We start from the raw sequence: 24,327 nt of genomic DNA, 5'->3' as shown, positions 1-24,327 counted from the left end.
TTTAAATACATTTTTTTACCCTTTGGCTTTTTAATTTAGAATTTTGCAATAATTTTTGCTGTGTTAAAGCATTTGATATGCATTTCGGCAAGGGTTCAACCTCGGCTTCCGGGGCAGAAATGCCCCCATTGAATCCCATTAAAAACACTATTTTAAATCCCACAGCCACTACAGCTCAGCTCAGCTACAGCTCAGAACAATTTATTTTATCACATCAGGATTTCAAACATTTACAGCCCTGGCTTCAAAATTCTATTTTTTACTATTTTTCACCAGATTCATGTTTGCTATTTGGGGCAAATACTTCATATTTTCCTGGTTTCCACTACGGGCATTGCTGCTTTACTATGGAGCAAATGTGAATGTAAACCCCTTGCATTTAGTATACAGAAAATAATTACATTTTTGTAGGGTCTTTTCATTAATACATCAGTTACATTATGTAAACAAACTGTCATTTAAAGGGTTAAAATACTTAAAATTAGGAAATATTTTGTAGTTATGATCAGGACAAAAATTGTTTAAAATATTTAACTCAGTGAAACTAAAAAACTACTGAATTATTACACATGTGTGGAATGAAAACAGAATACTAAATCAAAACATGAGCTGTTGACAGATTCAAGTGCATTGTTTTTTAAACAAAATATTGGTCAGATTGTTGGAGCCAATTTTGTGGATTTTTAGTCCAGTGTAAATGAAGCCAAAGTGTTGCAACCAGGTCATGAACATAAAGCGGAAGGAAAGAGATAACCGGTGTCATTCCTAGATTGACCTGGTCAGAGAAAAAGAAGAAGAAGAAGAAGAAAGGAACCATGATTGAGTCAGGGGGAAGAGGAAAGTACAGCCTGCTTCTCCAATTAGCCCACGCATCATGACATTTACTGCTCAATAAGCACAATACACATACATACAAATAAAAGTATACACCTTTTCTACTTGTGCTGAATCTGATCGACAACAGTAATACCAGTAACAAACTTAAAGTGGGATTGTGGTGGAGAAAAACATCATTCTCAGCACTTTAACATAAAAACAATTGTATAGTAATCTACTATTCTGCATTTTAATAAACACTGGACATCAGTTTGTAGAAAGATAAGTTTACTTTTCTTTGTGTAGGAGAGAGAGAAAGAGAGGCAGAGAGAATCTGAGTACCTGTTTTATCCATCTGCATTTCCTCTGAGGTCCCCAATGATGTTGTGGAAAATGGAAAGTCTGGTCCGAGCTTGTGGGCGTGCTTTTTGTGTTTTGTACGTGTGTGTGCATATGTGTTCATTGTGTGTTTACAGTGTGTATCAAGACCAGCCCTTTTCCGCTATGTCTTTCTCTCTTCTGCTCTTCACCTCCAGACATCCAGACAGGGACTCAGGCTCCCAGCTGCATCTATCCCAGCTACACTGCACCATGTGCAGCCTCAGGCCCGGCCGCTGGCCCCTGATCCTGGTCCACATGCTTCTGCTGCAAATGCAGCCTGTTATGGTGCAGGGAGTCGATCCTGTGTCCCAGAAACTACGACGACTCAACGAGCAGGTTTGAATTGGACTTTGTGTGTGTGTGTGTGTGTGTGTGTGGCCAACATTCATCAAATAATGGACATTTTTATTGCATTCATGTGTTTGTTATGCAGTTATTTTGTTGGTATTTTTTCCGTTGTGTGTTGAGTTAGTGATGAATGAACGTTAAGGAGCTTAAGTAGTGCAACAGCCACAGATACAATATATCTTTTCTTCTTAGTCCGAGCATTTGATTTATTGATTGCTGTCGGGATGTCAAGAGAATCTCAACAAATAAAATAATATTTCTTGAAAGGAATTGCCTACCTGAGCCTAAACTGTATTTTGTAATGTGTTTTTGATGTAACGTCTGTGACAATGATTAATAATTAGCCTAAAAGGCATAAAATTTAGGTTTTACAACTCAACAAGCTTTAACTTCAAACCCTTCTCCTCGACTTCACTGTTGCTGTCGACCTACTCCTCTTCACTTTTATCGGGCATACACACAAAAACAAAATGGCTAATAACAAATTATTCATTTTGTGAAAGTACTTTGGGTATGCAGCTGAAATGGTGAAAAACCTCTTGCAGCAACGATTGTTCAAGAGGAAAAGTCATCACAGAAATGCATTGTATGTTTGTTTTGTTTTTTCTTTCTGGAGGTTTTGAGTATTTTCCTGACCTTCAAATCCAAACAGCTGCAGAAAGACTTGTGAAAACACATTTGTTCTTTGTTAGTTCCAGCAGTTCCAGGCACTGACCCAGGCCCGCTTGGACATGTTGGCCCTGAACCAGAACAGAAACTCCTCGGGGGGGCTGGAGAGACGTGTTCAGGCCCTGAGTGACAACTGGCACAGCGTGTCACAGGACCTCCAACACTTCAAGCTGAGCACAACGCAGGAGATAGAAGGTCTCAGGTCAGAGGTCGGGTACAAATGTCACTAAATAACTAATTAAGGGTCGACTGTAAATATATCTGCGGATACATTTATCCCAGACAAATCCCTACTGGTTGTTTTTGGTAAGTAAAGGCATCATAGAAAGTAAACAGCAGAGTGGAGAAGAGAAGCCAATTTGAGGTAAATCCAGTTTCAGCACATAAAATGACAGGAATTTGATTTCTTAAAGAGACCTTCACACAAGAAAACTAAAATATAAATAGATGCTCAAACATTAGGATTTATTTAAGGAAGGAATTTGAAGTGTTGAGTGAGTCGCTTTTCTTTTTAGCATCTATTATTTTCTGGGGAATGAGAATCCATATTGTTTTACTGGATTAATTTCCTCTAATGCAACAAAAGTTTGCAAAGTTTATACATTTGAAGAGCTCACCTGTTGACATAGATCTGCATTTGCAATAACTTTCAGAATTGATCAGCAATCAATGCTTTTCATTTATTATGAAATGTATCGGCAGATATCTTTCATATATATCTGACAAACCAGGCCTGATTTTAAATGCTGCATTTCCAACAACAAGTGTTCTCCTGTCGATTATTCTCCCAGAGAGTGGAGTAGGAAGCTGGAGAAGAAGAGTAAACGGATGGAGGGTCGTCTGGCTTCGATGGAGAGGAACCTGAGGGACAACCGCCGACACGCCCAGAAAAAGAAGCCTGATCCCGGTCAGGATTTCTCCATGCTCACCCTGGAGCTCCAGAGCCAAGACGAAAGGCTGGCTGCCCTGCAGGACCAGCGCGACGAGCTGCTCATCGGGCTGAGAGGGTTGCAGGAGTCCCTGAAGAACCAGGCCCTGCGTGTGACCCGGCTGGAGGGCCGGCTCGGTGAGGTGCTGCAGCAGAACGGAGGAGTTAGAACCAGAGGGTCCCTCGACTCCTACGTCACACCTCAGAGCCAAACACCGAGAGGAGGGAGGCCTGGAAGGATCCTGGATACCCAACCCGGATCAGAAGGTATCAACTATTCACAGACTGATAATCAATCACAGTCCACAGCGCAGAACAGAAACCACCCAGAGCCTCATCAGTACCAGGCAACACCGAACCAGCCTAAACATTCAAAGACCCAGAAGTCAAGACCTCAACCAGAATCTCATCAGCAGATACAAGTCCCAAATCTTGAACCCCGGTCCACAGATTACCTGCCCCAGCCTGACTCTTACCATCCCCAGTCACAGATCCAGATCCGGGCCCAGAGAAAGCCGTACCCGATCGAGCAGGAGCAGCTCCAGTCGAGCCAGACTGAGCCGTATCTTCATGCACAGGTCCAGCAACAATCCCAGCCTCGGTTGAACCGTCACCCCCAGTCACACAACCCCAGGCACGCCTCTTGGCCCCGGCCCCTCCCTCATTCTCCAACCTATCGTGAACCCACTAAAGATCGACACAGCAGGACCAGTCAGGGGTCTCCACAGGCCCGGGTTCCAGATGATCTCCCTCAGTCCCAGCCTGAGTCTCATCGGGTGAGCGACTGGGACGGAGGAGAGGAGGAAGAAAGTGACACAAAGGTTGAGTCTTCAGTGATCCACAACTTCCTCCATCTTCCTGTGAGGCACAAGATCCCTGCTCGACCCGTTCCCAAAAAGGATGCAACCAGTAAGTAATAGTTAGATAAGATAAGATAATCCTTTAATAGTCTCACAATACCTGACAATAGTACCTCACAATACTAGAGGTACTTATGACCTGCATATTCAGAGAAGGAATACATTTAAACATGTTTTGTCTGACATTTTTGTCCTTTTCATTTGTATTTATTTTTTCGATCATGTTTGCTGTGTTATGCATTCAGCATAAATAGTTTTTGATTTTGGAAGCTCAACCTCAGCTCCTATACATCTATAATAAACAGTGTAGCCAAAATACAGACCCCTAAGGACAAAATGTCCCATGATTTTTGATCCCACAACCATTACAGCACAAAACATACATTCTATTATATCAGGCTTTTGATCGTTTGGAGCCCTGGCTTCAAAAATGGTTGTTTTTACCATTTTCAACCAGATTGAGCCATTTCTTCATGTTTCCCCTGTGGGGGCGAATACATTCTACACAGTGTTGATTACATTTCCAGGTACCAAAACAATCACAGTATGAAAATGGCCAAAGAAAGAAACCAACACTCCGACAATCTTGTATTTTCAACCAGTGACTGGACATACAATGTTGAGACCTGGACTATGGATCTGTCCATTGAATGTGAAGCCACGTGAAGCCATGTGAGGCCATCAGCAGGTTAGCTTAGCTTAGTTTAGCACAAAGACCGGAAACGGAGACACAGAAGGTAACAAAATCTGCCAAGCAGCAACCCCCAAAGCTCACTAATTAACACATTATAACTCATCTGTTTAATAAATTCGCTGATTTATGTCCTGGATGTATTTTGTCTGTGTGTTGAGGGGAATGGTGAGTAAAGCCTTAAACTGTAACTTACTAAACCAATGTTTACATGTTGGCTCCAGGGTTTTTATTTATCTTCTCTCTCCCTCTGTCTGCAGTCTGTAACGTGGACTCCATGCTGCTCTTCCCCTCAGCCTCAACGGAAAACTACGTGACCTTCTTCCGGTCTCTCCCCGACCTTCCTGAACTTTCTGTGTGTTTGTGGCTCCGTGTGGAGGCCTCACATGTCGGCACTCTGCTCTCTTACGCCACAGACTTCAACGACAACCAGTTAGTTCTGTATGGACGAAACTCCTCTGCCTCATCTTCCTCATCTTCCCTCCCCTCCTCTTCCTCCCCCTCCCTGGACTTTGTCATTGGAGACCCCGTCTATCGCCGTCTCTCTGCGTCGTCGCTCCTGGACGCTCGCTGGCACCACCTCTGCGCCCTCTGGTCCTCCATCCAGGGTCGTTTTTGGCACTACAGTGACGGGCGGCTCGCCTCCTCAGGCTCCAACTTCAGAAAGGGCTGGGAGATTCCCGGCGGTGGATCAGTGGTGCTGGGGCAGGAGCAGGACACCGTCGGTGGGGGGTTCGACCCTGCAGAGGGTTTCGCTGGGCAGGTGGCCGGGTTCAGGATGTGGAGCCGGGTGCTGAGTCCTTCGGAGGTGGAAGGGGTGGCAGAAGGAAGGGGTGTGCCCAGAGGGGTGGTGCTTGGCATGGAGGACATCAAGGAGGTCCATGGGGAGGTGCAGCAGGTGGCATGTGAATGTCTGGAGCACTGTGTGTATTAAAGTTACAAAGGAGGATTCAAATCAAGAGTTTCATTCCAACAAGTTCTGCAGGGAATGTTTATTGTCTCTTGCCTGCCTTTTAAAATAAACACTCTTGTCCTTTTAGATTATTTTTTCTCATGTGTTTGATGTACTCACAACACTATTCTTACTGGACTTAAAGTTATATTAACCAAAACTGGAACTCAGACTGATCAGCTGTCAATAATAATCTAAGTTTGATCCACCAGTCAATCATTAAACACTACGAAGGATCCTAGAATAATACAAGTGTGCCTGTAAATGTGATATTAATGTCTCAACATAGGCTCACTCCTGAGACAGATTCCCTCTGATCTGTAACAGACATAACATGTTGTATAATAAAACAGCCTCTAATAATTAATATGAACTTTGACTCATTTTGTTAAACATTATACAGATACAGGATGGAGATTAAAGGAAGAGAAAAACACCTTTTTTTATCAATGATGCTGCACTTTCTTACATGTTCGTGGATATCTTTTATATTGATAGCCACTGTGTGACTGTAGATATAGATATATGTTGGTCTGTCTTTTGGATTGTCAGTAGAAACTTATAATGCTTATTTTTATATGAATAAATCTCTAAATCTGATCATGCTTTTGTTGTGTGCTTTTGTAAATTTAAATTGTGTATGATCTGGACTCCAACAAATGAATGACGAGTTAGTATTTTAAGGTACTTGCACTTGAGTACACTCTTTACTCCACTACACTTATTTGACAGCATTAGTCAGTAGCTACAGATCAATATTTTACATACAAAACATGAGTTCATAAAATATGAACGAACTAACTATATCTAAATAAAATACTTAATATAAGCTATACCTGACCAACTATAAAGGTACAAAACTGCTTCCTGCACATTAATGCATTTATTTATTGTAATCACATAATAGGATACTATTAACACTGTAAGACGCCATTTTTCAGAATTATTAATATTTTTACTTTTGACACATTTGCTCATACTTCAATACTTTTTTTTAAATATCGCAGTATTGCTACTTCTCCTTAACAGGATCTGGAATATTAATTTATCAAGATTTTTTACTCCACCTCTGGTGAACCTGTTGGCACTGATGTCTTTGCACCCACCCTCTGTCTTTCGCCTATTAAACAACAAAACTACAAGTCCCAGCATCCAACGCGCCTAAACGGATCTCGTTTGACCCTGCTCACGAGCCTTACAAGGCGTCACGAGTCACTAGAGTGATCATGAAGGAGCTGAGGGAGAATAACAGTTAGTTAGCTATAGCAATAACTGCCACTGATGAAGTAAATTAGCCACAGTCATAGCGGCGAGCTACCGGAAGACACCATGGCCAACATCACGAAGAAAGTGTCGTGGTCCAGCCGGGCCGACGAGTCCGGGATCACCGGGGAGGGGACGCCGCTGCTCAACGGCTCCGAGCAGCCCAGACTCTCCAGACAGGTACTGTTAGCATGTTGGGCTAAGCTAGCCTAAGCTGCTGTTACTCCTGCTGTTACTCCTGCTGTGTCATGTGTTTATTAACCACTACTAGGTCACGTTTAGCCTTGTTTTTAAATGCTGCATGTTATGAATGCTTGTAATGACATTTTTTGGGGTGTGTTTTCATGTGTTATGGTATGTTTGCAGTTTGGGGAGGGCATCAGATGCAACAGCAAGCTTTGTTTGGAATGTAACTGCATGAAAAGTAATTAAATGAATGTTGATTGAATTACTTACACCATGCACTCTGTTAGATTCAGTTACTTTAAACAAATAATAGGTTTACAGAGAGTTTTGCAAAGCTTTCCACTAGCTTGTTACTTTGTTCATTCCCTGGTATGAACATTAAGGACACATGCATCATTATGAACAACTTAACAGTCCTAACTTAGAAAGGATGATGATGAAGAACATAAGGTAACCTATGAGTCAGTTCCAAAGAGTATAATGCCCGCTGCACTTCTCAAGTAATAAAATCAGGTTACGTAAGATTTAAGGTAATCTGTGCCGTTTTAATCCTACACAAGGTTGCTTTTAGTTTACTAGAGAACAGAATACTATCAAGCTTTAATAATGTCATCAGCTAGTAGACCTTCAGACTGAATGAAGTCATCTGTCCCTCTAATATTGAAACACACGGGAAAATCCAACTTCCTTTTCCCCTCCAACGCCACCAGTACCAGTCAGCCACCTCTTGCACCACCAGGACTAAAGGTGGAACTATCCTAGTAGTTCTTATCATAATGTGCTCTTGTACATTTGATCGTACATGCGTCGTTAGTTTCTTGGAGCCTGTTACTCTTCTCTGAATATCAGCATCTGTGTGATGTTAGAACATGAGCTCAGGAGTTGCCACACAAAGCCAAACATACATATATGTCTGTTGATGTCTGTGATGTCTGTAGCTGTCTGGAGGAGGCCGTATATTTCAGATAGGCAGACTCAGCACGGTGGATTTGGAGGAGGAGATATCGTCGGAGGAGGTAAAGTCTGAGTCCGAAAACGTCATCGCTCTCTTTCTCTCTGTGTCTGTTGCTCCTTTATCATCGCTCCACCAAGACCGTCCGCAGCATTTCTCCACTACAATGACAACTATCAACAACTATTGTCTTAAAATTACAAAATAAAACGTATCCGTTGGGGGGCATTTACAGTAGATTTAATGTGATTCGGCCTCGTGCTCAGGCTACACGTGGAGCCTTAAAGCCTGATTTGTGAGACTCGACCTGAGATAAAGTTGAGGTTTCAAACGTTATTGTATTATATTTAATCTCAGTTCCTCCCTGCTGAATACGGCTTTAGACGAGCTGCTTTACTGGGCACAGTTGACTCATCCAGCGTGAATGAAAGACACGTGTTTGGAAACTGTCTGAAGGTTTCCACTGTGGCGCATCGCAAATGATGAATCGATGCCGGCCGTGTGCAGCTCGACCCTGACCGCTCAACCAATCAGGATTTTGTAACAGACTTATCAAAACCCTCCTGCTGTAAATGTGAAGCCAAACACGTATTAATAGGTTTGAAACCAGAGTGAGGTTTCATCAAGTTTCATTTGTTTAGCTCTTTGCACAGTTTCAGGTAATCAGGCAATAAAATAAATCCCATAAATGCCCCCCAAAGATCACAATGAGTCCGTTAAATTCAGCGTGTGAGACTCAACAAGGCCACAGTCAGTGGTGACAGAACAGGACGAGACCATGCGACTGACGTTTGAGGCTATTTTACCGTACTTAGCTTCACGGTGCATCACATTTCCTTCCGTGACAGAAACCATCAGATTCAGCTCTGTTTGCAATGCCTGATGGGAATGTGATGCCGTGCATGTGATCTGCACGCTTGTTAAATACTGTTTATCTGTTTACAGTCTGTTTGTGTTTCTATGAATGTCACTTACTTCTTTTTTTGCTTTATTTGCTTCTGATTGTGTGACGGGCCACAGTGGTGTGACTCTCTTCACATTGCATGTAGATGTGAAGAGGGGCTCTTGTTTTTAATTGCCTTTAGCTGACGTGTATGAATCTTCCATCTGCCTCATTATTCATTCTCCAGTATCTACGTTAGATAAAGTCTGTTGACGCTGTCCTCTCTTTCTCGTTCTGTTTTAAATGTTTGTGAATTGCTGCTGTTTATTCTAAATGTTCGCTTCCTCTGATGTCAGTAACTTAGTTCCCAGCTCCTTGCAGCCGCTCACATGATTCAACAGGTCAGAGGTTAAAGCTCAGTGTTGATTTGGTGATCTGTGTTTTTCCCAGCAGGACTCTCTTCGGGGGCGGCCTAAAGAGATCCCTCACAATGAGAAGCTGCTGTCACTTAAATTTGAGGTAAAACCGCCCAGCCGTCAAACAGCTGATTATCAAACGATTCTAGAAACTGTTTTTAATTAAAGCCTCGTGTGTAAGATTTGAATATTTCCTACTTTAGTGACACTTTGTAGGAGTCTTGCTAAATAAAGGAAGCAATGAAAACAGTAAAAGGAGTCTGTAACAGAGGTATATGTGTTCAGGCCATGAAACTGTAACATCTGTGGGCAACAAAGAGGGCAATAATCTTAAGCAGACTGGAATCAGCTTTGTATTAACATATTTTTGGTTTGATATGAACTCGCTGACATTGAGCCAAAGACGTCACAAGATCTGTGTTTATCATGAAGAATAGAAGCAAACATTATCCCCTTTTATCTTTATTTTAACTGATCGATTGTATTTATTTTATTGTGTGTTATTACAGAGTCTGGACTATGATAACATTGAGAACCAGCTGTTTCTGGAGGAGGAGAGGAGGATGAGTTACATGGTAAGTAGAGTGGGAATAACCTGAATGTATGTTGTACTATCTTAATATTTCCCTGTGTATGAACTCGTGTATTTTCTTTCTCTCATCTCTCCTCTGCTGCTCGTTTTGTCTCCTGTCCTCTTGCTTCCTTTCCTCCCTCATCTTGTACCTTTTTAGGGTTTCCGCTGTCTGGAGATCAGTCGCTGGGTGGTCTGTGGTCTGATCGGCTTCCTGACCGGCCTCATCGCCTGTTTCATAGACATCGTGGTGGAGGAAATGGCTGGGATCAAATACCGAGTGGTCAAAGAGAGTATCCTGAACATTTGTACAAGATACTAGGGCTGCACCTAACGACTACTTTGATAGTTAATAAATCTATAATATTTATAATATTGAAACGAATAATCTACTTTTCAGATAGATGAATCCTGCTTCTTTCTGCTACTTTATATTTCTTCACATTACTTTACATTTCTTTTCTGCAACACTAAAGTAATGAATACATTAATGCCCCAATAATTAGAGTTAAATATGTAATAAAGCCTACATGATTCTGAAACGGGCCGTTCTGCCTAATGAGAAGGTTAGTTTTGGTACTTTAAGTACAAGTACTTGAATACTAGTTTCAGCCACGTGCTGTCAGGACTTTTGAGTTTTTCCTTGACCTCTGACCCCTCACAGACATAGATAAGTTCACCGAGGTGGGCGGCCTGTCGATCTCCCTCATCCTCTGGGTTGTCATCAACTCCGTCTTTGTCATGGTGGGGGCCATCCTCGTTGCGTGTTTCGAGGTGAGACTGGAGGAGACCTTTTTTTATTCAACACCACGACTCCACCCGTGTTTCAGTTGCCTTCCTCTTTTGTGTGCTTGATCACATTCCTCGAGTGTGATCGTGGATTTTGAGGAAGTAAATCAGTTCAGTGTATGAATTACAATCCATTCATACAGATGGGGAAGTGAAATCAAATTAGCCAACAGCGTGTCTACCCGTTTGACTCAACAGTGCGTAATAGTGAAATTTATGAAGATGGATGTGGTTCTTTTTTGCGGCCTTTGGTTAATCAAAGTTTACTCGCTGGTCAGCTGAGTTTTTAAGTTTCCTCCTGCAACCACACGGATCAAAAAACGTGCTTCAGTCAGGGTTGTATTACCACATAAAGCCTGTAGTTAATGCCATTTCATGTGAAAACCAGAGAGAGATTTCACTGTGTAAATATATAAATACCTCTGATCACATCCTCGGATATTACTGCTGTAATCATAAATGCTGTAGTTCTCTATATTCCATCTCTTCCTTCAACATACCTCTCCTCTGTTTCTCCTTCGTCTCATCCAGCCCATAGCAGCAGGAAGTGGAATTCCTCAGATAAAATGTTACCTGAACGGAGTCAAGATTCCCAGGGTGGTACGACTCAAGGTACACACGCACACACACACACACACACACACACACACACACACACACACACACACACACACACACACACACATCATGGATGCCCTTGAACCACTTTTTGAACAATGTTGTGTGTTTGTCCCCCACAGACTCTGCTGGTGAAAGTGTTTGGTGTTATCTGTTCAGTGGTTGGCGGTCTGGCTGTCGGAAAGGTAAACGTTGGCGCTCATCTACTTCTCCCTAATGCACATTCAAGATGCTCAATTCACCAAAAGGCTGCTGTAAAGAGTCGACTAGAGTCAACGGAGCCAGATATGCACTGCAAAGACAAACCCACACGTGATGGCCACGACAGACATTTACAGAACACATACTGCACTGATGTCTTTGCTTTCATAGTTGTTCATTTTCACTCAAAGTTGAACGGATTGAATTTGTAAATGAAAGCCAAGAATTCCCTCTCATACCTGTCTCCTCTCGTTTACCCACAATCCCTCAGGAAGGGCCCATGATTCACTCTGGTGCTGTTGTAGCTGCCGGGGTCTCACAGGGCAGGAGCACCACTTTAAAGAAAGACTTAAAGGTGTGTGTGTGTGTGTGTGTGTGTGTGTGTGTGTGTGTGTGTGTGTGTGTGTGTGTGTGTGTGTGTGTGTGTGTGTGTGTGTGTGTGTGTGTGTGTGTGTGTGTGTGTGTGTGTGTGTGTGTGTGTGTGTGTGTGTGAGGTTACTCAACAGAAGGAAGTATATTTGATTACAGTCATATGTTTACTTTTAGTTGGAGTTACTTTGTTACAAACACTCGCTGTATTCTTGTTTTACTGAAGTTGCTTTCTGAGATATTCAGATTTCCTTAATTCAAAGTTTTAATGTTCATCTGTTAAGCATGGTTGTGTGCTGTTGACATGTTCTAAAATAATCTCAATGGTTAAGGTGTGTTTGTGAGTGAGATCATGTTACTAGTAATATGTGTTTGATTGTGTTTGTAGATGTTTGAATATTTCCGGAGAGACACAGAGAAACGTGACTTTGTGTCAGCTGGAGCTGCTGCCGGAGTCTCTGCTGCTTTCGGAGCACCAGTCGGTAAAAACCCAACAACCTCACCAGAGCGCAGCACAAACAGGAGCTTTGTTATTCATCTGCCTTAGTTGTGGAGGCAGTTCAGCTGCTTTAAAGCCAACAATACAGCTGCGTGCCCAAAGTAAACACTGAGTCACCATCAGGTCTATTGTCAAGTCTTTAAAAGTCTCACAGAAATATGTGGAATGACCACAACCTCTTAACATGATGTGTGCCGCAGAAACAATTTAACTTTAGGTTTAGGCAACAAAACAACACTTTAGGACATGAACTGCTGGTTCACGGTCCTGTGTTTGTTTGACCCATCTATGGCCCCTCCCACCCACCATGAGTCGTCTTTCTTACTTTTTATACTTCCTCTGAGCGTTGCATTCACTCGTGGATGTGGCCATTTCACGTATGTCTGTGAGATCAGAATGTAAATTGCATTTCATGTCGTATTAAACAATATTACCTCAGAGGCCTGAGTTCAAATCCGAGTCTCAGTCTGTTATGCGTTGCCGTCATGTGAACAGAGTGCGTACAGTTCAACTTGTGTGAACCCAGTTCACATGCCGGCTACTTGGCACAGAGACTCGACTCCAGTCTTTAAGTGGATCAAATGAATTGTTCTGTGAAAATGCTGCTGTGGTTCTTGACTGCGGATGTGTTTGTTTCGGTCGACAGGCGGCGTTCTGTTCTCTCTGGAGGAGGGAGCTTCTTTCTGGAACCAGATGCTGACTTGGAGGATAGTACGTCACACTGTCTTACATCTATACCTCCATCAGAACCTCATCCTCAGCCATCATGTGATGGAGAGGAAGAGTGCAGAGTTGATGGATGTGAAACATTGTCCTTTTGTGTCCCCTTCCCTCCCTTTTCATCATGGACTTTCTGTCTCACCTGCAGTTCTTTGCCTCCATGATCTCCACCTTCACCCTCAACTTCTTCCTCAGTATCTACCACAAAAACCCGGGAGACCTCTCCAACCCGGGTCTCATCAACTTTGGGCGCTTTCAGAATGATGTGAGAAACGTTTCTATATTATTCATCGTGTGTTTTTCCAGCTTCATGTTGTCTGTTAGTCAGTGTTAAAGATGCACCGTTGTCTCTTTTCAGAGTGTGGCCTACAACCTGTATGAGATTCCCTTGTTCATCATTATGGGAGCTATCGGTAAAACCTCTTTTATGAGTCTGCAAATACGTTTGATACTTCACAGGGTGTACCATGAATAATAGAAGAATAAGAAGAGTATATCTGATTCTGTTACTGTTCACAGGTGGATTGCTGGGAGCTCTGTTCAACAAGCTCAACTACTGGCTGACTATCTTCAGGATCAGGTAGGTTTAAAAAGACCTCGAACGAACACGAGTACAAAACAAAAGTGTCACCGACTCAGTTTCAACAAAACGGTCAGGTGACGAGCAGTGTGAAGGATGGCTTTGTGTGTGCAGCGTGCCAAGAACAACAACACACGGTGGCATTAAGACTTTGCTCTTGCCTGTAAAGGACAGGGTGGGGTGCAAGAGGAGGAAGTGTTCCCTTGAGTGTTTACTGCAGAAGTTTATCAGAATGTCAGCATCTTGTGATTGAGGTGTTTAAAAATAGTCTCAGAGTAAGAACGGGTCTAATCGCTGGAAGACTGATCTGGGAGGAGCCTTCTGCTCAGTAACCTGTGGTTCCTGCTTTCGTGTCTGGATGGTACATATTGTGCATTTTATTCGTCTGCATGAATTGGTACTTTATAATGACTATACACGACTAACAACTACTAGCAAACAAATACTCATTTTCTGGAACAGGGATCACGTTTTCTGTATTTCAGTTTGGTTTAAGCACACATGAGGTTCTTCCTGATTACGTGTATTTATTTAGGTCCGGTATTGAATTACAATAGTGGCTTTGATGAAGTCTATTTACAAAAGCTACATTTACTTTAATTAGTTAAGCTTGTAGACGGAGAGACCCATTGAGTCACTGTGTCAGATAATAGTGGCAGTAAGGTGTTTCCTTAAACTGGAACATGCATGTGAATGTAAACGAGGGGCAGTTACACAATAATAATGACACAGCAGTCAGTAATATACAAATGAATCTAAGACGCATGCAAACAAACACAACTGAGGAGATAAACAGAACAATAAGCATGTATTGTAATAAGATAAAAACTGAACAGATTGTATGTAAACAAGCGCTGCAGATTGCGTTGTAATGAATAGTATCAATTATCAATGAAAAGATGATAAAGAAACTACAGAGTGCACTATTATAATAACAATAAGATATCCTACTCTTGGTTTGCTGTTAGAATGTATATTTACAGTGATTTCCCCACTAGAGATGAAACCTAAAGGGTCAAAGATATGGATCCACTGGGTTTGCATGATGAGGTACCGTCTATGATCGATAGCCTTGTGAATAGTATGAATATTAATTGTGTAGTTGAAGATATCTAAATGATTTATGTACTCAGGCTGAGTACTCTATGTTTGACAAGCGACCAACACACTGAAACAAATCTAGTGAAGTTTCATAAATATGTTAAGTGTTGAGTCAGACGTGTGCAAACAAGTAGACGAGTGAGAGGGAAAAAAAAAAACATGAATGTTTGTCTAACTTTGTTCAGCATATCTGGCAATGAATGAAATGACCGTAATCTCCTGATATCTGGTATTTTCACATTCAGTGTGCGGGTAGTCTTGCTTCTAAAAATACTCTGTATAAACAGTCTATTTGTGTCACATCTTGTGATTGGTTTGTACTTGGCATGCATAGCGCCGTGACGCCTGGAGGCTCAAAAGAAAAGTCAGATTAGGCAGAGAAGCTTTTGTTTTCCACTCGGCTGTTTCCCCGGAGACAAGTTTCCTTGTCTCCGGGGAAAGTCCACACAGGATGACAACGTGTCGCCATTTTGGAGTTTTCTGGGAAATAAAAGTGTGTGTGTGTGTGTGTGTGTGTGTGTGTGTGTGTGTTACAGGTATGTTCATCGCCCTGCTTTACAAGTGATTGAGGCCATGCTGGTTGCTGCTGTGACTACGACTGTTTCATTCACCATGATCTACTTCTCTAATGACTGTCAACCTCTGGGGCCTGAACACACTGAGGAGTACCCACTGCAGGTACACACACACAGTCAAATGTCATGTAATAAAGCTTAAATAAGGGAAGTCACAGTCACATGGTGTCACAAGCACAGTTACTTATTACGGCTTTGAAATGGATAATATGATGTGCGTGACTCAGCAAGTTATACACACACAAGTGCAGATTGAGATAAGATGAACACTTGTCATAGTGAGTCTTGGTGCTTCCTGTTTTGGTTCAATAAGCTTTACCACCAACAATGTCGTGAGAACGATACTGCCAAAGGATCTAAGAAGAGTACAACACACCAGAGGATGAACGCCACTGATTTTGGTGATTGTTAGTGAAATGTCTCAACAACTATTTGATGGTTCGCCATGAAATTTGGTGCAGACATCCACATGACCCCTTTAGGATCAACAGTAACTACTTTGGTGATCCTTTGACCTTAACATCTAACACCATCAGGTCAAGAAACAGCTTCAACAAGAACACAAAAACACTTTTTGTCTCCTCTTCCTTCTCTCGAGTCATTTTCTGTCTCTATCTCTCAGTTGTTCTGTGCAGATGGAGAGTACAACTCGATGGCAACGGCCTTCTTCAACACTCCAGAGAAAAGTGTTCGTAGTCTCTTCCACAACCAGCCAGGTAAAGCTGTTCGTGAGGGTAACGTTTGTAAAAAAACGTGCACCAGCCATTTCTTCTCCCTTTCATTTTTCACAATTACTCACGTTGTCTCTCATCCCTCTCTTTCTTAAAGGAACCTACAACCCTTTGACTCTGGGTTTGTTCACTTTGACTTACTTCTTCCTGGCGTGTTGGACCTACGGCCTGGTGGTGTCTGCTGGAGTCTTCATCCCGTCTCTGCTTATAGGAGCAGCCTGGGGCAGATTGTTTGGAATTCTGCTGGCCTCCATCACCTCCACCGGCTCGGTTAGTGTGTGTGTGTTACGCTTCACTCTGTAGGATGAGGACAACATGACTTATTGAAAACAGACCATATTATAGTTGAATTAAAGTCCAAAGACTTTGATTTCATTACCTCAATGAGACCATGTTTGAAACAGTTCATTGTTTCTGTCTCACGTCCAGACTTTGTGTGTTTCGTTAGATCTGGACTGACCCTGGTAAATATGCCCTGATTGGAGCTGCAGCTCAGTTAGGTGAGTAACGTGAAGCTTCACCTTGTTGTTTTTTATTTGTTTTGCTTAGTGATGAACAGGAAATAAGAAATTGAACATATCTTTAGGACCAATATCAGTGACACAACCTGTTGAGATCTGAGGAATTGTCTTTTTAAATAATCCGTATTGAAACGTCTCTTCTGTTAGATACAGATTCAGATACAAGACGAATGTTTAGTAGCGGTAACGGTGCTCTGATCTTCACAGGTGGCATCGTGAGGATGACTCTCAGTTTGACTGTCATCATGGTGGAGGCGACAGGAAACGTCACATACGGTCTTCCCATCATGCTCGTCCTCATGACAGCCAAGATAGTAGGAGACTATTTTGTAGAGGTGAGTAAACGAGCCAACTAACTGATCAAATGTCCCACAGCTTTACATGTGCAGAGGACACAAACGGTATAGTCCCAAATCCTAGCGCACTGATTCTCAGCAGGAGTATTTATCTCATTCACACTAGAAAAGTGACAGATTTAATCAGCATTGTCATTCTAAATACAAAGTTTTATCGACATGTAATCAGGTGACCTGTTGTACAAAACAGTGCAGTGTTTAGCTTGCTAGTATAATAACCCTAATGACGGTATAAAACTAAGATAAATGTGAAGTGTAAACTGTTGGGACAGAGTCTGATTGTTCTCTTGCTGCTCCAGGGTCTGTATGACATCCACATCAAGCTGCAGAGCGTTCCCTTCCTGCACTGGGATGCTCCGGCCACCTCCCACTGGTTGACCGCCAGGTGAGGTCCTCTGTGTTCATGAGAGCCATGTTGACTGGATTTTTTTCATTCAGTCATTAATTAATTAATTAATCCATTATTTACTAACTTAAATTAGTGCACGTTAGTCTCTTCATCTTGTTTTGATGCGGTCAAACATTTGTAAAGCACGTTGAATCGCATTCATTGTGTTTGAAAAGCTGCTGTATGAATATAGCTCGACTGTCTCCCCCTCTTCCAGAGAGGTGATGAGTTCTCCGGTCACCTGCTTGAACCGGATAGAGAAGGTGGGAACCATCGTGGACGTCCTGAGCAACACGTCCACCAATCACAACGGCTTCCCGGTCGTCACACAGGGCGCCGGTGGTGAAGAGGTAAACTGCAACATGGCTGGTTGGCGGTGGAATAAGTTCAGGCGTGTCGAGTGCAGAGATCAGTGGAAAACATCAACAGTAAATGTAGTTTCGGTGTCTCTCTTTAAGATGCCATTTGTTTTGATCTGCAGTTGTTCAGCTGAGAGATCTTTTGAAAAAGATTCTAATTATAGACCAGAATGCAATGCAGGTACAAGGATCTTGTTTCAGGAAGTTATGACTGCTGCTATTGCCCACTTGTTTCCTGTATTGCTGCCACTGTTGAGTGGAAGTAGTCCAGTTCCTGTTCTCTGGGGGATGTGAGAAGTCAAACTGGGATAATTACTTTTGCTCTCCTCTCCCGTTTAGCCAGCGAAGCTCTGCGGCCTCATCCTCCGCTCTCAGCTCATTGTTCTTCTCAAGCACAAGGTAACATCAGGAAAAAAGAGGTTGACAGCATTTTGCAGATGAATTCTTCATTGTGACGATGATTTAAATGTAATCGGGCCCCGGTTTGCTGCCGCTCTGTCCCGCCAGGTGTTTGTGGAGCTGGCCCGGTCCCGGCTGAGTCTGAGGAAGCTCCAGCTGAAGGACTTCAGAGACGCCTATCCCCGCTTCCCCCCGATCCAGAGCATCCACGTGTCCCAGGACGAGAGGGAGTGTATGATGGACCTCAATGAGTTCATGAACGCAACGCCTTACACAGTACCGCAGGTAACGCGCACACACACACACACAGACATATTAAAAGCACAGATTTGACCCAGTTCTTAACTTGCACATTGTGGCTATCGGGCTGAAACCTTGTACGTCCAAAACATTTACTTTTAAGGAAACTGGGTATCAAGGTTTCACTGTTCTCTTGTTCATCTTTGTAGTTATTGAGGGATTCATCAACTCGTATGTTCTTTGTGTTCCACAAACACAAAGTCTTTTTGAGAGGTTTGTGTAATTGTTGTGTATAAGTGAATGATCTGAACTAAAATGAAGCGGCTTGTTTGCAGGACACTTCTCTGCCTCGTGTGTTTAAGCTGTTCAGAGCGCTGGGACTCCGACACCTGGTGGTGGTGGATGATGAGAACAGGGTAAGATTCTCTGTCTGTCCCACATGGTCTCTTTACTTCATTTCCTGCTGTGATTTAAGCCTTCACAACATTCAATTGTTGCTGAATGCCATGATGATGATGATGATGCTCTAAAGTCACATTTGCTCTGTGACTCTCTACAGGTGGTTGGACTGGTGACCAGGAAAGACTTGGCCAGATATCACCTGGGCAAACACGGACTGGAGGAGCTTCAGCTGGCCCAGACATAGTATACGCACACAGACACACACACACACACACACAGCTATGAACTATGACCACCTGATGTCTCGTAAGCTGTTCACGACAGCTGTGTAGCTCTATGCAGGACACCATCAAAGGCCCAAGATGTCTTTATTCATCTTTGATGACAAAATGGGTGTAAAAATTGGAAGAAAAACGAATGCACAAATTCACCGTTACGTTGTGTTCACACCAAACCAGAAGCAAATTTTTCACCTCGTCTTTTACCACGGGATCGTTTGAGTTTATTCACGTGACTCACGCTAAACGCGCCGGAGAGAAAAGGGGCCGAACTCCTCCATCTGGATACCAACGTTTCACCAACCATGGCCGACTGTTGCTGCTCTACGTCAGAGGACCAGACGCCGTCGTGTCTGCTCCCTTAATGACTTATTATTACTTATTATTCACTTTATCCAACAAGCTACACGTCGGCTAGCTTACTGCGAGGGTAAGAACCCAAACTAAAGAGTTTTTGCTCTGTTTTAATTACACATAATAAATAAAAAGGATGATAAAATAACGACATAATGATGCTCATTTTATATAAAGTCTGAATTTATGTTTTGTCAGATCTGTCCGCAAGACATCTTTTTAAAATGCTTGTTTTCTGAATGGTGTTCACAGCGATCGGTGCTAAGCTATGCTAACTCTTTAGCTGCTCCATCAACACAAGATAACGTCATCTATGAGGTACTAACGTAGAGCTCTGACCACAGACCACTACAATACTTCTTTCCTCCATTTGTGATTCAAAAACGTCCGTGACGTCGTAGGAGGAGAGTCTCAACGTCTCCGCATCGACTTCGTATGTAATGAAAGGTTTGCTTCGTGTTTGGTGTTCACACAGCATTAAATGTTTTACTTTGAAAGGATTCTATTATTGTTATCACAGTTTGTTTGGCGGCTGCTGTGCTGAATCAAATGACAGCACGGGGCTTTTGTACCGTTTTGTTCTTTTGGTTGTATGCAAATAATATGTCAAGCAAAGAAAAGTAAGAAACTATTTGCCTTATTGCAGGATTTCTCCTGAGCTTCTACGTGTTCACGGATCTCTCCAGATATTTTATACACGGGGTTAAATCAGAATGACAGGATCCTTTCAAAATAAAACACTCACTTTGCCAGCTGTCATATCCAGGTGAGAAGAATCTGTTTGATGTGTTAGCTGGTAAAAAGGAAACACTCAGCTTTGTTTTGTTCACATATGCCTCTCTGTTCTTATTCTGTCTCACCGTCACGATAACGGTATGCAGTGATACATTCAGACGAATGTCTCTCTATTAAACTAAACCAGAGTGTTAATGGTTTGTAATAACTGACCATTTAAGTTTTTATTTTCCATTGTTGTGTAGTTTTGCACTGAGCGGATGCTGTTATTTATTGTTGCATATTTTAAGTGTGTGTTTTGGTCAGACGGAGTTTTCATATATCCCATAATTCAAGATTCGTTACATTTGAAGAGAGAAGAGACACAATGGCCGTCTGATCATTTTCAATCTCCGTCAGCGTTGCTGAGCTCGTATATATTTGTACTACTGTCAGTAAAAACATGGATTGATGCTCACATGTACCAACATAATTTTTAAATCCTCCAAATGTTTGCACTTTGGTCTACTACTGAAAAAGAAATACCCACAAGTGTCATGAAGCTCGAAATGAATGTAAACCATTTACCACAGATCTTCCGTTTGATCCATTTGTTCCTGAGTTACTCGAGTCAGATTAACACCCAAAACAGATTATAATAGTTATTTAATTTTGTCAATTTGTTTCTTCAATAAGAGTGCTGTTTTGATTCTTTGTGCAATTCATAGGTTTTACTCTGATTTTGTCTCCGTTGTGGTTTTTGTTGTACAGTTCTAGATGTTAAAACATGGACTATGCTCTATTTTATAACCACTGGATACGCCTTTTGTTAATTAATAAAATTGAAATCTATCTGTTGTCAAATGATGTGTATGATTTGTTGATGTGAAGACATTTAAAATCGAGTGAGTTCTGCTCTCCACAGTATTGATTTAAAGGTTTTGAGGATCACGTTATTAATAAAACACTCATATTTATACAGGTCATCATCCAAAGTGAACAAAAACGTATTAAAAGTCTTTGCAGCATCAGAGCTTAGTGTGGAAAACCTCACCTCAGTTAGTTGAGCTCGCCAGAATTCCAGTTAATTAACCTTTCAGTTACAGAGAATTGTCTCCGGATTAAACACATTTATCACCGTCGCATGTTTCTGTGTCACTTCTCTCAGTCTCCACTAGATGTCAGAAAAAGGACGGATAATAAGAAACATGATTATTGTACCTAAACTCAGAAGTTACTTCAATACCAGAAATCAGCTGTTCCATATTTAAATGTAACATGCATGAATTTGAGCTAATATTGGGTTTAATTAAATGCAGCTCAGTCTTTGCATGATGGACTCGGGTATCTGAACTGCAGCACATAAAGGTTATTGTGTAACAAAACTTAATTTTCACAATCCAGATGCCCCAAAGATTATTTTTGGGAAGTTCAAATGCCAAATAAATGCTGCAGAGTCGGATCCGGATATCACCTACAGGCACCTCTGAAGCTCACTAATGTCCACATTGGAGAGAAAGATGTGGGTCTTTGTGACTAAACCCTGAGGGACTCCTAACCCTGAGACGCTCTTTATGACGCCGTCCTTGTTCAAGCACTTGTTTTATAGATGCCACTCATTCCACCGGGTACCGCTGCTGATTTATATTTCCATGAAGCAGTGTGAATATAATGGGTTTAAAGCGCTGCTTGCTTTATGTTATTGTGGTGCTGTTGCGTCCATGTTGGCGTCTCTTATCAGACCCAGAGGTTTCTCTGTGTGTGTAGTTACAGTAGTTTACCATTGTTGCTGAAACTATCCTCTAATCTCTTCTGCCTTTGATAAATTCAGTCAAATATGTGCACATAATACTCAACACCTGACAAAAAAAACCCTCGTACTCATTCCTTCATCCGCTGACAAACGTGATTACCACCCCCGCTTACCTCCATACAACACTTATTCAATCCTTCCTTGACAAACACTTTTGTATTTATTCATTCAGCGTTGCCCGGCGACTACCTTTACCACATTAAATTATTATCCATTCCCTCAGAGCATCAGCGTCCGGGCTATTCAGCCCTCCTCAGTCTGACTAAATCAGGCGGTTTGTGGTCGAATGGGCCCCAAATGAGTCGCGTTATTCTTTCCACACTAAGCTGAGATAAACTCACGCCTCCCAATATGCTGTCGGGGAAACCATTTAGCCGCTTCCTATAGTGTATCGCTTACATACTGTATCTGTGTGTGTGTGTGTGTGTGTGAGAGAGAAAGCAATTACCAGAGCCCGTGTAGCCGCAGCTTAATGGAATAACTTGCCAAATCGTTGCCGATTACACTTGCAAATCCATGTGATATCAGTCCCTGAATTCAATTTGAGGTGCGATGCTGAATATCCGAGATGACAGGAAACCGTTTGACTGTGATGTTATGACCAGCAACAGAGACAACTTGCAGTATTTACTAGAAGTTCTTTGTTTACATTGTTTTCATAACATCCATCGATATCTTTTTACTCATTTCTACCTGTTGTAATTTACTTTTTCTATTTTAATTTAATTACTAAATGTATGTTATTGCTTTTCTATTCTGCACTGGTGTCAGTATTACTTTTTAGACACTTAATATTTATTGTTTATATATATATTTGCTCTATTGTTTTTGAATTAATATTCTGTTGTAATCTTTGATCAATCTCTGGCACAAGAAGTTCCTTTGCTATTAATTAAGCTTCATCTTTTCCCATCTTATCTTCTCCACTTTCACTTTAGCTTTCCGAAGAGTTTGGCATGAAATATGTGTCACGAAAAAGGTTGTTCATCCTTTAAGATGCATCACACTAATAGAAATAATATTTACTCTAAATAACTTTGTCTCTAATACGTTTGTGATTTCCGGAAATAAAGATCAGAGTGATAGCTCTTTAATTTTGTCTGGTCTCAGAAGCAGTTAATTCAGGGTCCAACATTTTGATAAATAATAGATAATAAATACATTCATGTGGGGTTATTGTGTTGGAAATAAAAGGACAACAAATGTATATGATGTGCGTATAGCGATGGAAGAACATATCTGCTGATATTATGGTGTAGTGGAGTGTATCACACACACATACTGTGTGTTTAATAGTGAACATGAGGGTTGAGCTACTGGCTTTATGTTATGAAGATAACTCCTCACCTCAGCAGCTCGTCGGCTGCTGCCTGCAGCGTATTTGATCAGTTTTTCCCTGTTTGAGAGAAAGATGTGGGTCTTTGTGGTGAAACCCTGAGGGACTCCTAACCCTGAGACACTCTTTATGACGCCGTCCTTGTTCAAGCACTTATTTTATAAATGCCACTCATTCCACCTGGTACCGCTGCTGCTGCTGATTTATATTTCCATAAAGCAATGTGAATATAATGGGCTTAAAGCGCTGCTTGCTTTGGGACAGACAGGAGGGAGACCCTCTGCTGGTGATCGGTCGGGCAGGGAGACGATATTAAATCACCTTTTACTGTTGTTAACCGTTTTAAAATGACGGACTTGTGCAATGAGGAGTACGATTTTGGCCGGTTCGAAGGATTTTTGGTCTGTTGTACTGAGATGTTTTTTTATTACCTCAACATTATGTGATTTTATTCAGAAAACCAGACGACGTTCACTTTTAAAAGATAAACTCTTGTGAAACACGCTTCTGTGGTGCAGCTCGACCCACAACAATCATGCTTCACAATCACAGTTTTCGGGGGGATTGTAGGCTGAATTATAAGGGTTCCTCAGAAACAAATGGTTCTGGTTAAAACCTCTAACCTGTATAGGACCTTATTAAGACTATTACAGATTGATTATCCCAGTTTGTAGGATGTAATTATATTTTCATTTCTTCTTACAATAATAATTCAAATACACCCCATAGATGCTTGACTGATGCCATGAATTATGCGTCAATATAATCATTATCATTCCTTTACTTAAAGTAGTTTTCTCTGGAAACCTAAAGAGACTGAAGAACAGAATCTAAAACATTTATATGATCAGCACTGATATCTATTATTCAATGAAAGACCTATTGACCCAAATATATTGGTCCACCTCCACATCTCTCTCTCTCTCTCTCTCTCTCTGTTCCAGTATGAGCTCACTGTTTGCTGCTGGCAAGGAGACAAACGGAGACACTTAGTTAGTGTCAAGACACTGCTCTCAGTCTCTCCTCTTCCTCTCTCCTCTTGCTCTCTCTCTCTCACTTCCCTCCTCG

The 24,327-nt window shown here is 41.8% G+C and overlaps 2 protein-coding genes across 5 annotated transcripts; both read left to right on the top strand.

Annotated features, from left to right (window-relative positions):
• Window positions 1–1,407: 1,407 nt before the first annotated feature.
• Window positions 1,408–5,627, top strand: ptx4 (pentraxin 4, long). The gene is made up of 4 exons (XM_076086726.1): window positions 1,408–1,533; window positions 2,238–2,416; window positions 3,006–4,051; window positions 4,954–5,627. The coding sequence occupies exons 1-4, from the start codon at window positions 1,408–1,410 to the stop codon at window positions 5,625–5,627; spliced, it is 2,025 nt and encodes a 674-aa protein (XP_075942841.1).
• A 1,220-nt stretch (window positions 5,628–6,847) lies between these two features.
• On the top strand, window positions 6,848–20,962 carry clcn7 (chloride channel 7). Of its 4 annotated transcripts, none has more exons than XM_076086468.1 (25): window positions 6,848–7,088; window positions 8,033–8,110; window positions 9,383–9,448; window positions 9,855–9,920; window positions 10,077–10,209; window positions 10,581–10,690; window positions 11,237–11,317; window positions 11,446–11,508; window positions 11,796–11,879; window positions 12,282–12,375; window positions 13,039–13,103; window positions 13,261–13,377; window positions 13,471–13,525; window positions 13,632–13,692; window positions 15,330–15,471; window positions 15,991–16,084; window positions 16,197–16,369; window positions 16,548–16,599; window positions 16,828–16,955; window positions 17,276–17,361; window positions 17,582–17,714; window positions 18,063–18,122; window positions 18,231–18,407; window positions 18,698–18,778; window positions 18,922–20,962. In XM_076086468.1, the coding sequence occupies exons 1-25, from the start codon at window positions 6,975–6,977 to the stop codon at window positions 19,006–19,008; spliced, it is 2,400 nt and encodes a 799-aa protein (XP_075942583.1). In that variant the 5' UTR covers window positions 6,848–6,974; the 3' UTR covers window positions 19,009–20,962. The 4 variants fall into 4 exon arrangements, with proteins under 4 accessions (XP_075942583.1, XP_075942581.1, XP_075942585.1 ...); XM_076086466.1 differs by having other exon boundaries at window positions 9,380–9,448; XM_076086470.1 differs by lacking the exon at window positions 8,033–8,110.
• The last annotated feature ends 3,365 nt before the right edge of the window (window positions 20,963–24,327 follow it).

Source organism: Anarhichas minor, unplaced genomic scaffold (genome assembly GCF_050575085.1).
Source record: "Anarhichas minor isolate MPS153535 unplaced genomic scaffold, ASM5057508v1 ptg000007l, whole genome shotgun sequence".
NCBI lineage: Eukaryota > Metazoa > Chordata > Actinopteri > Perciformes > Anarhichadidae > Anarhichas > Anarhichas minor.
The sequence above is the reverse complement of the archived record's forward strand: the minus strand, read 5'-3'. Positions and strand labels throughout refer to the sequence as shown.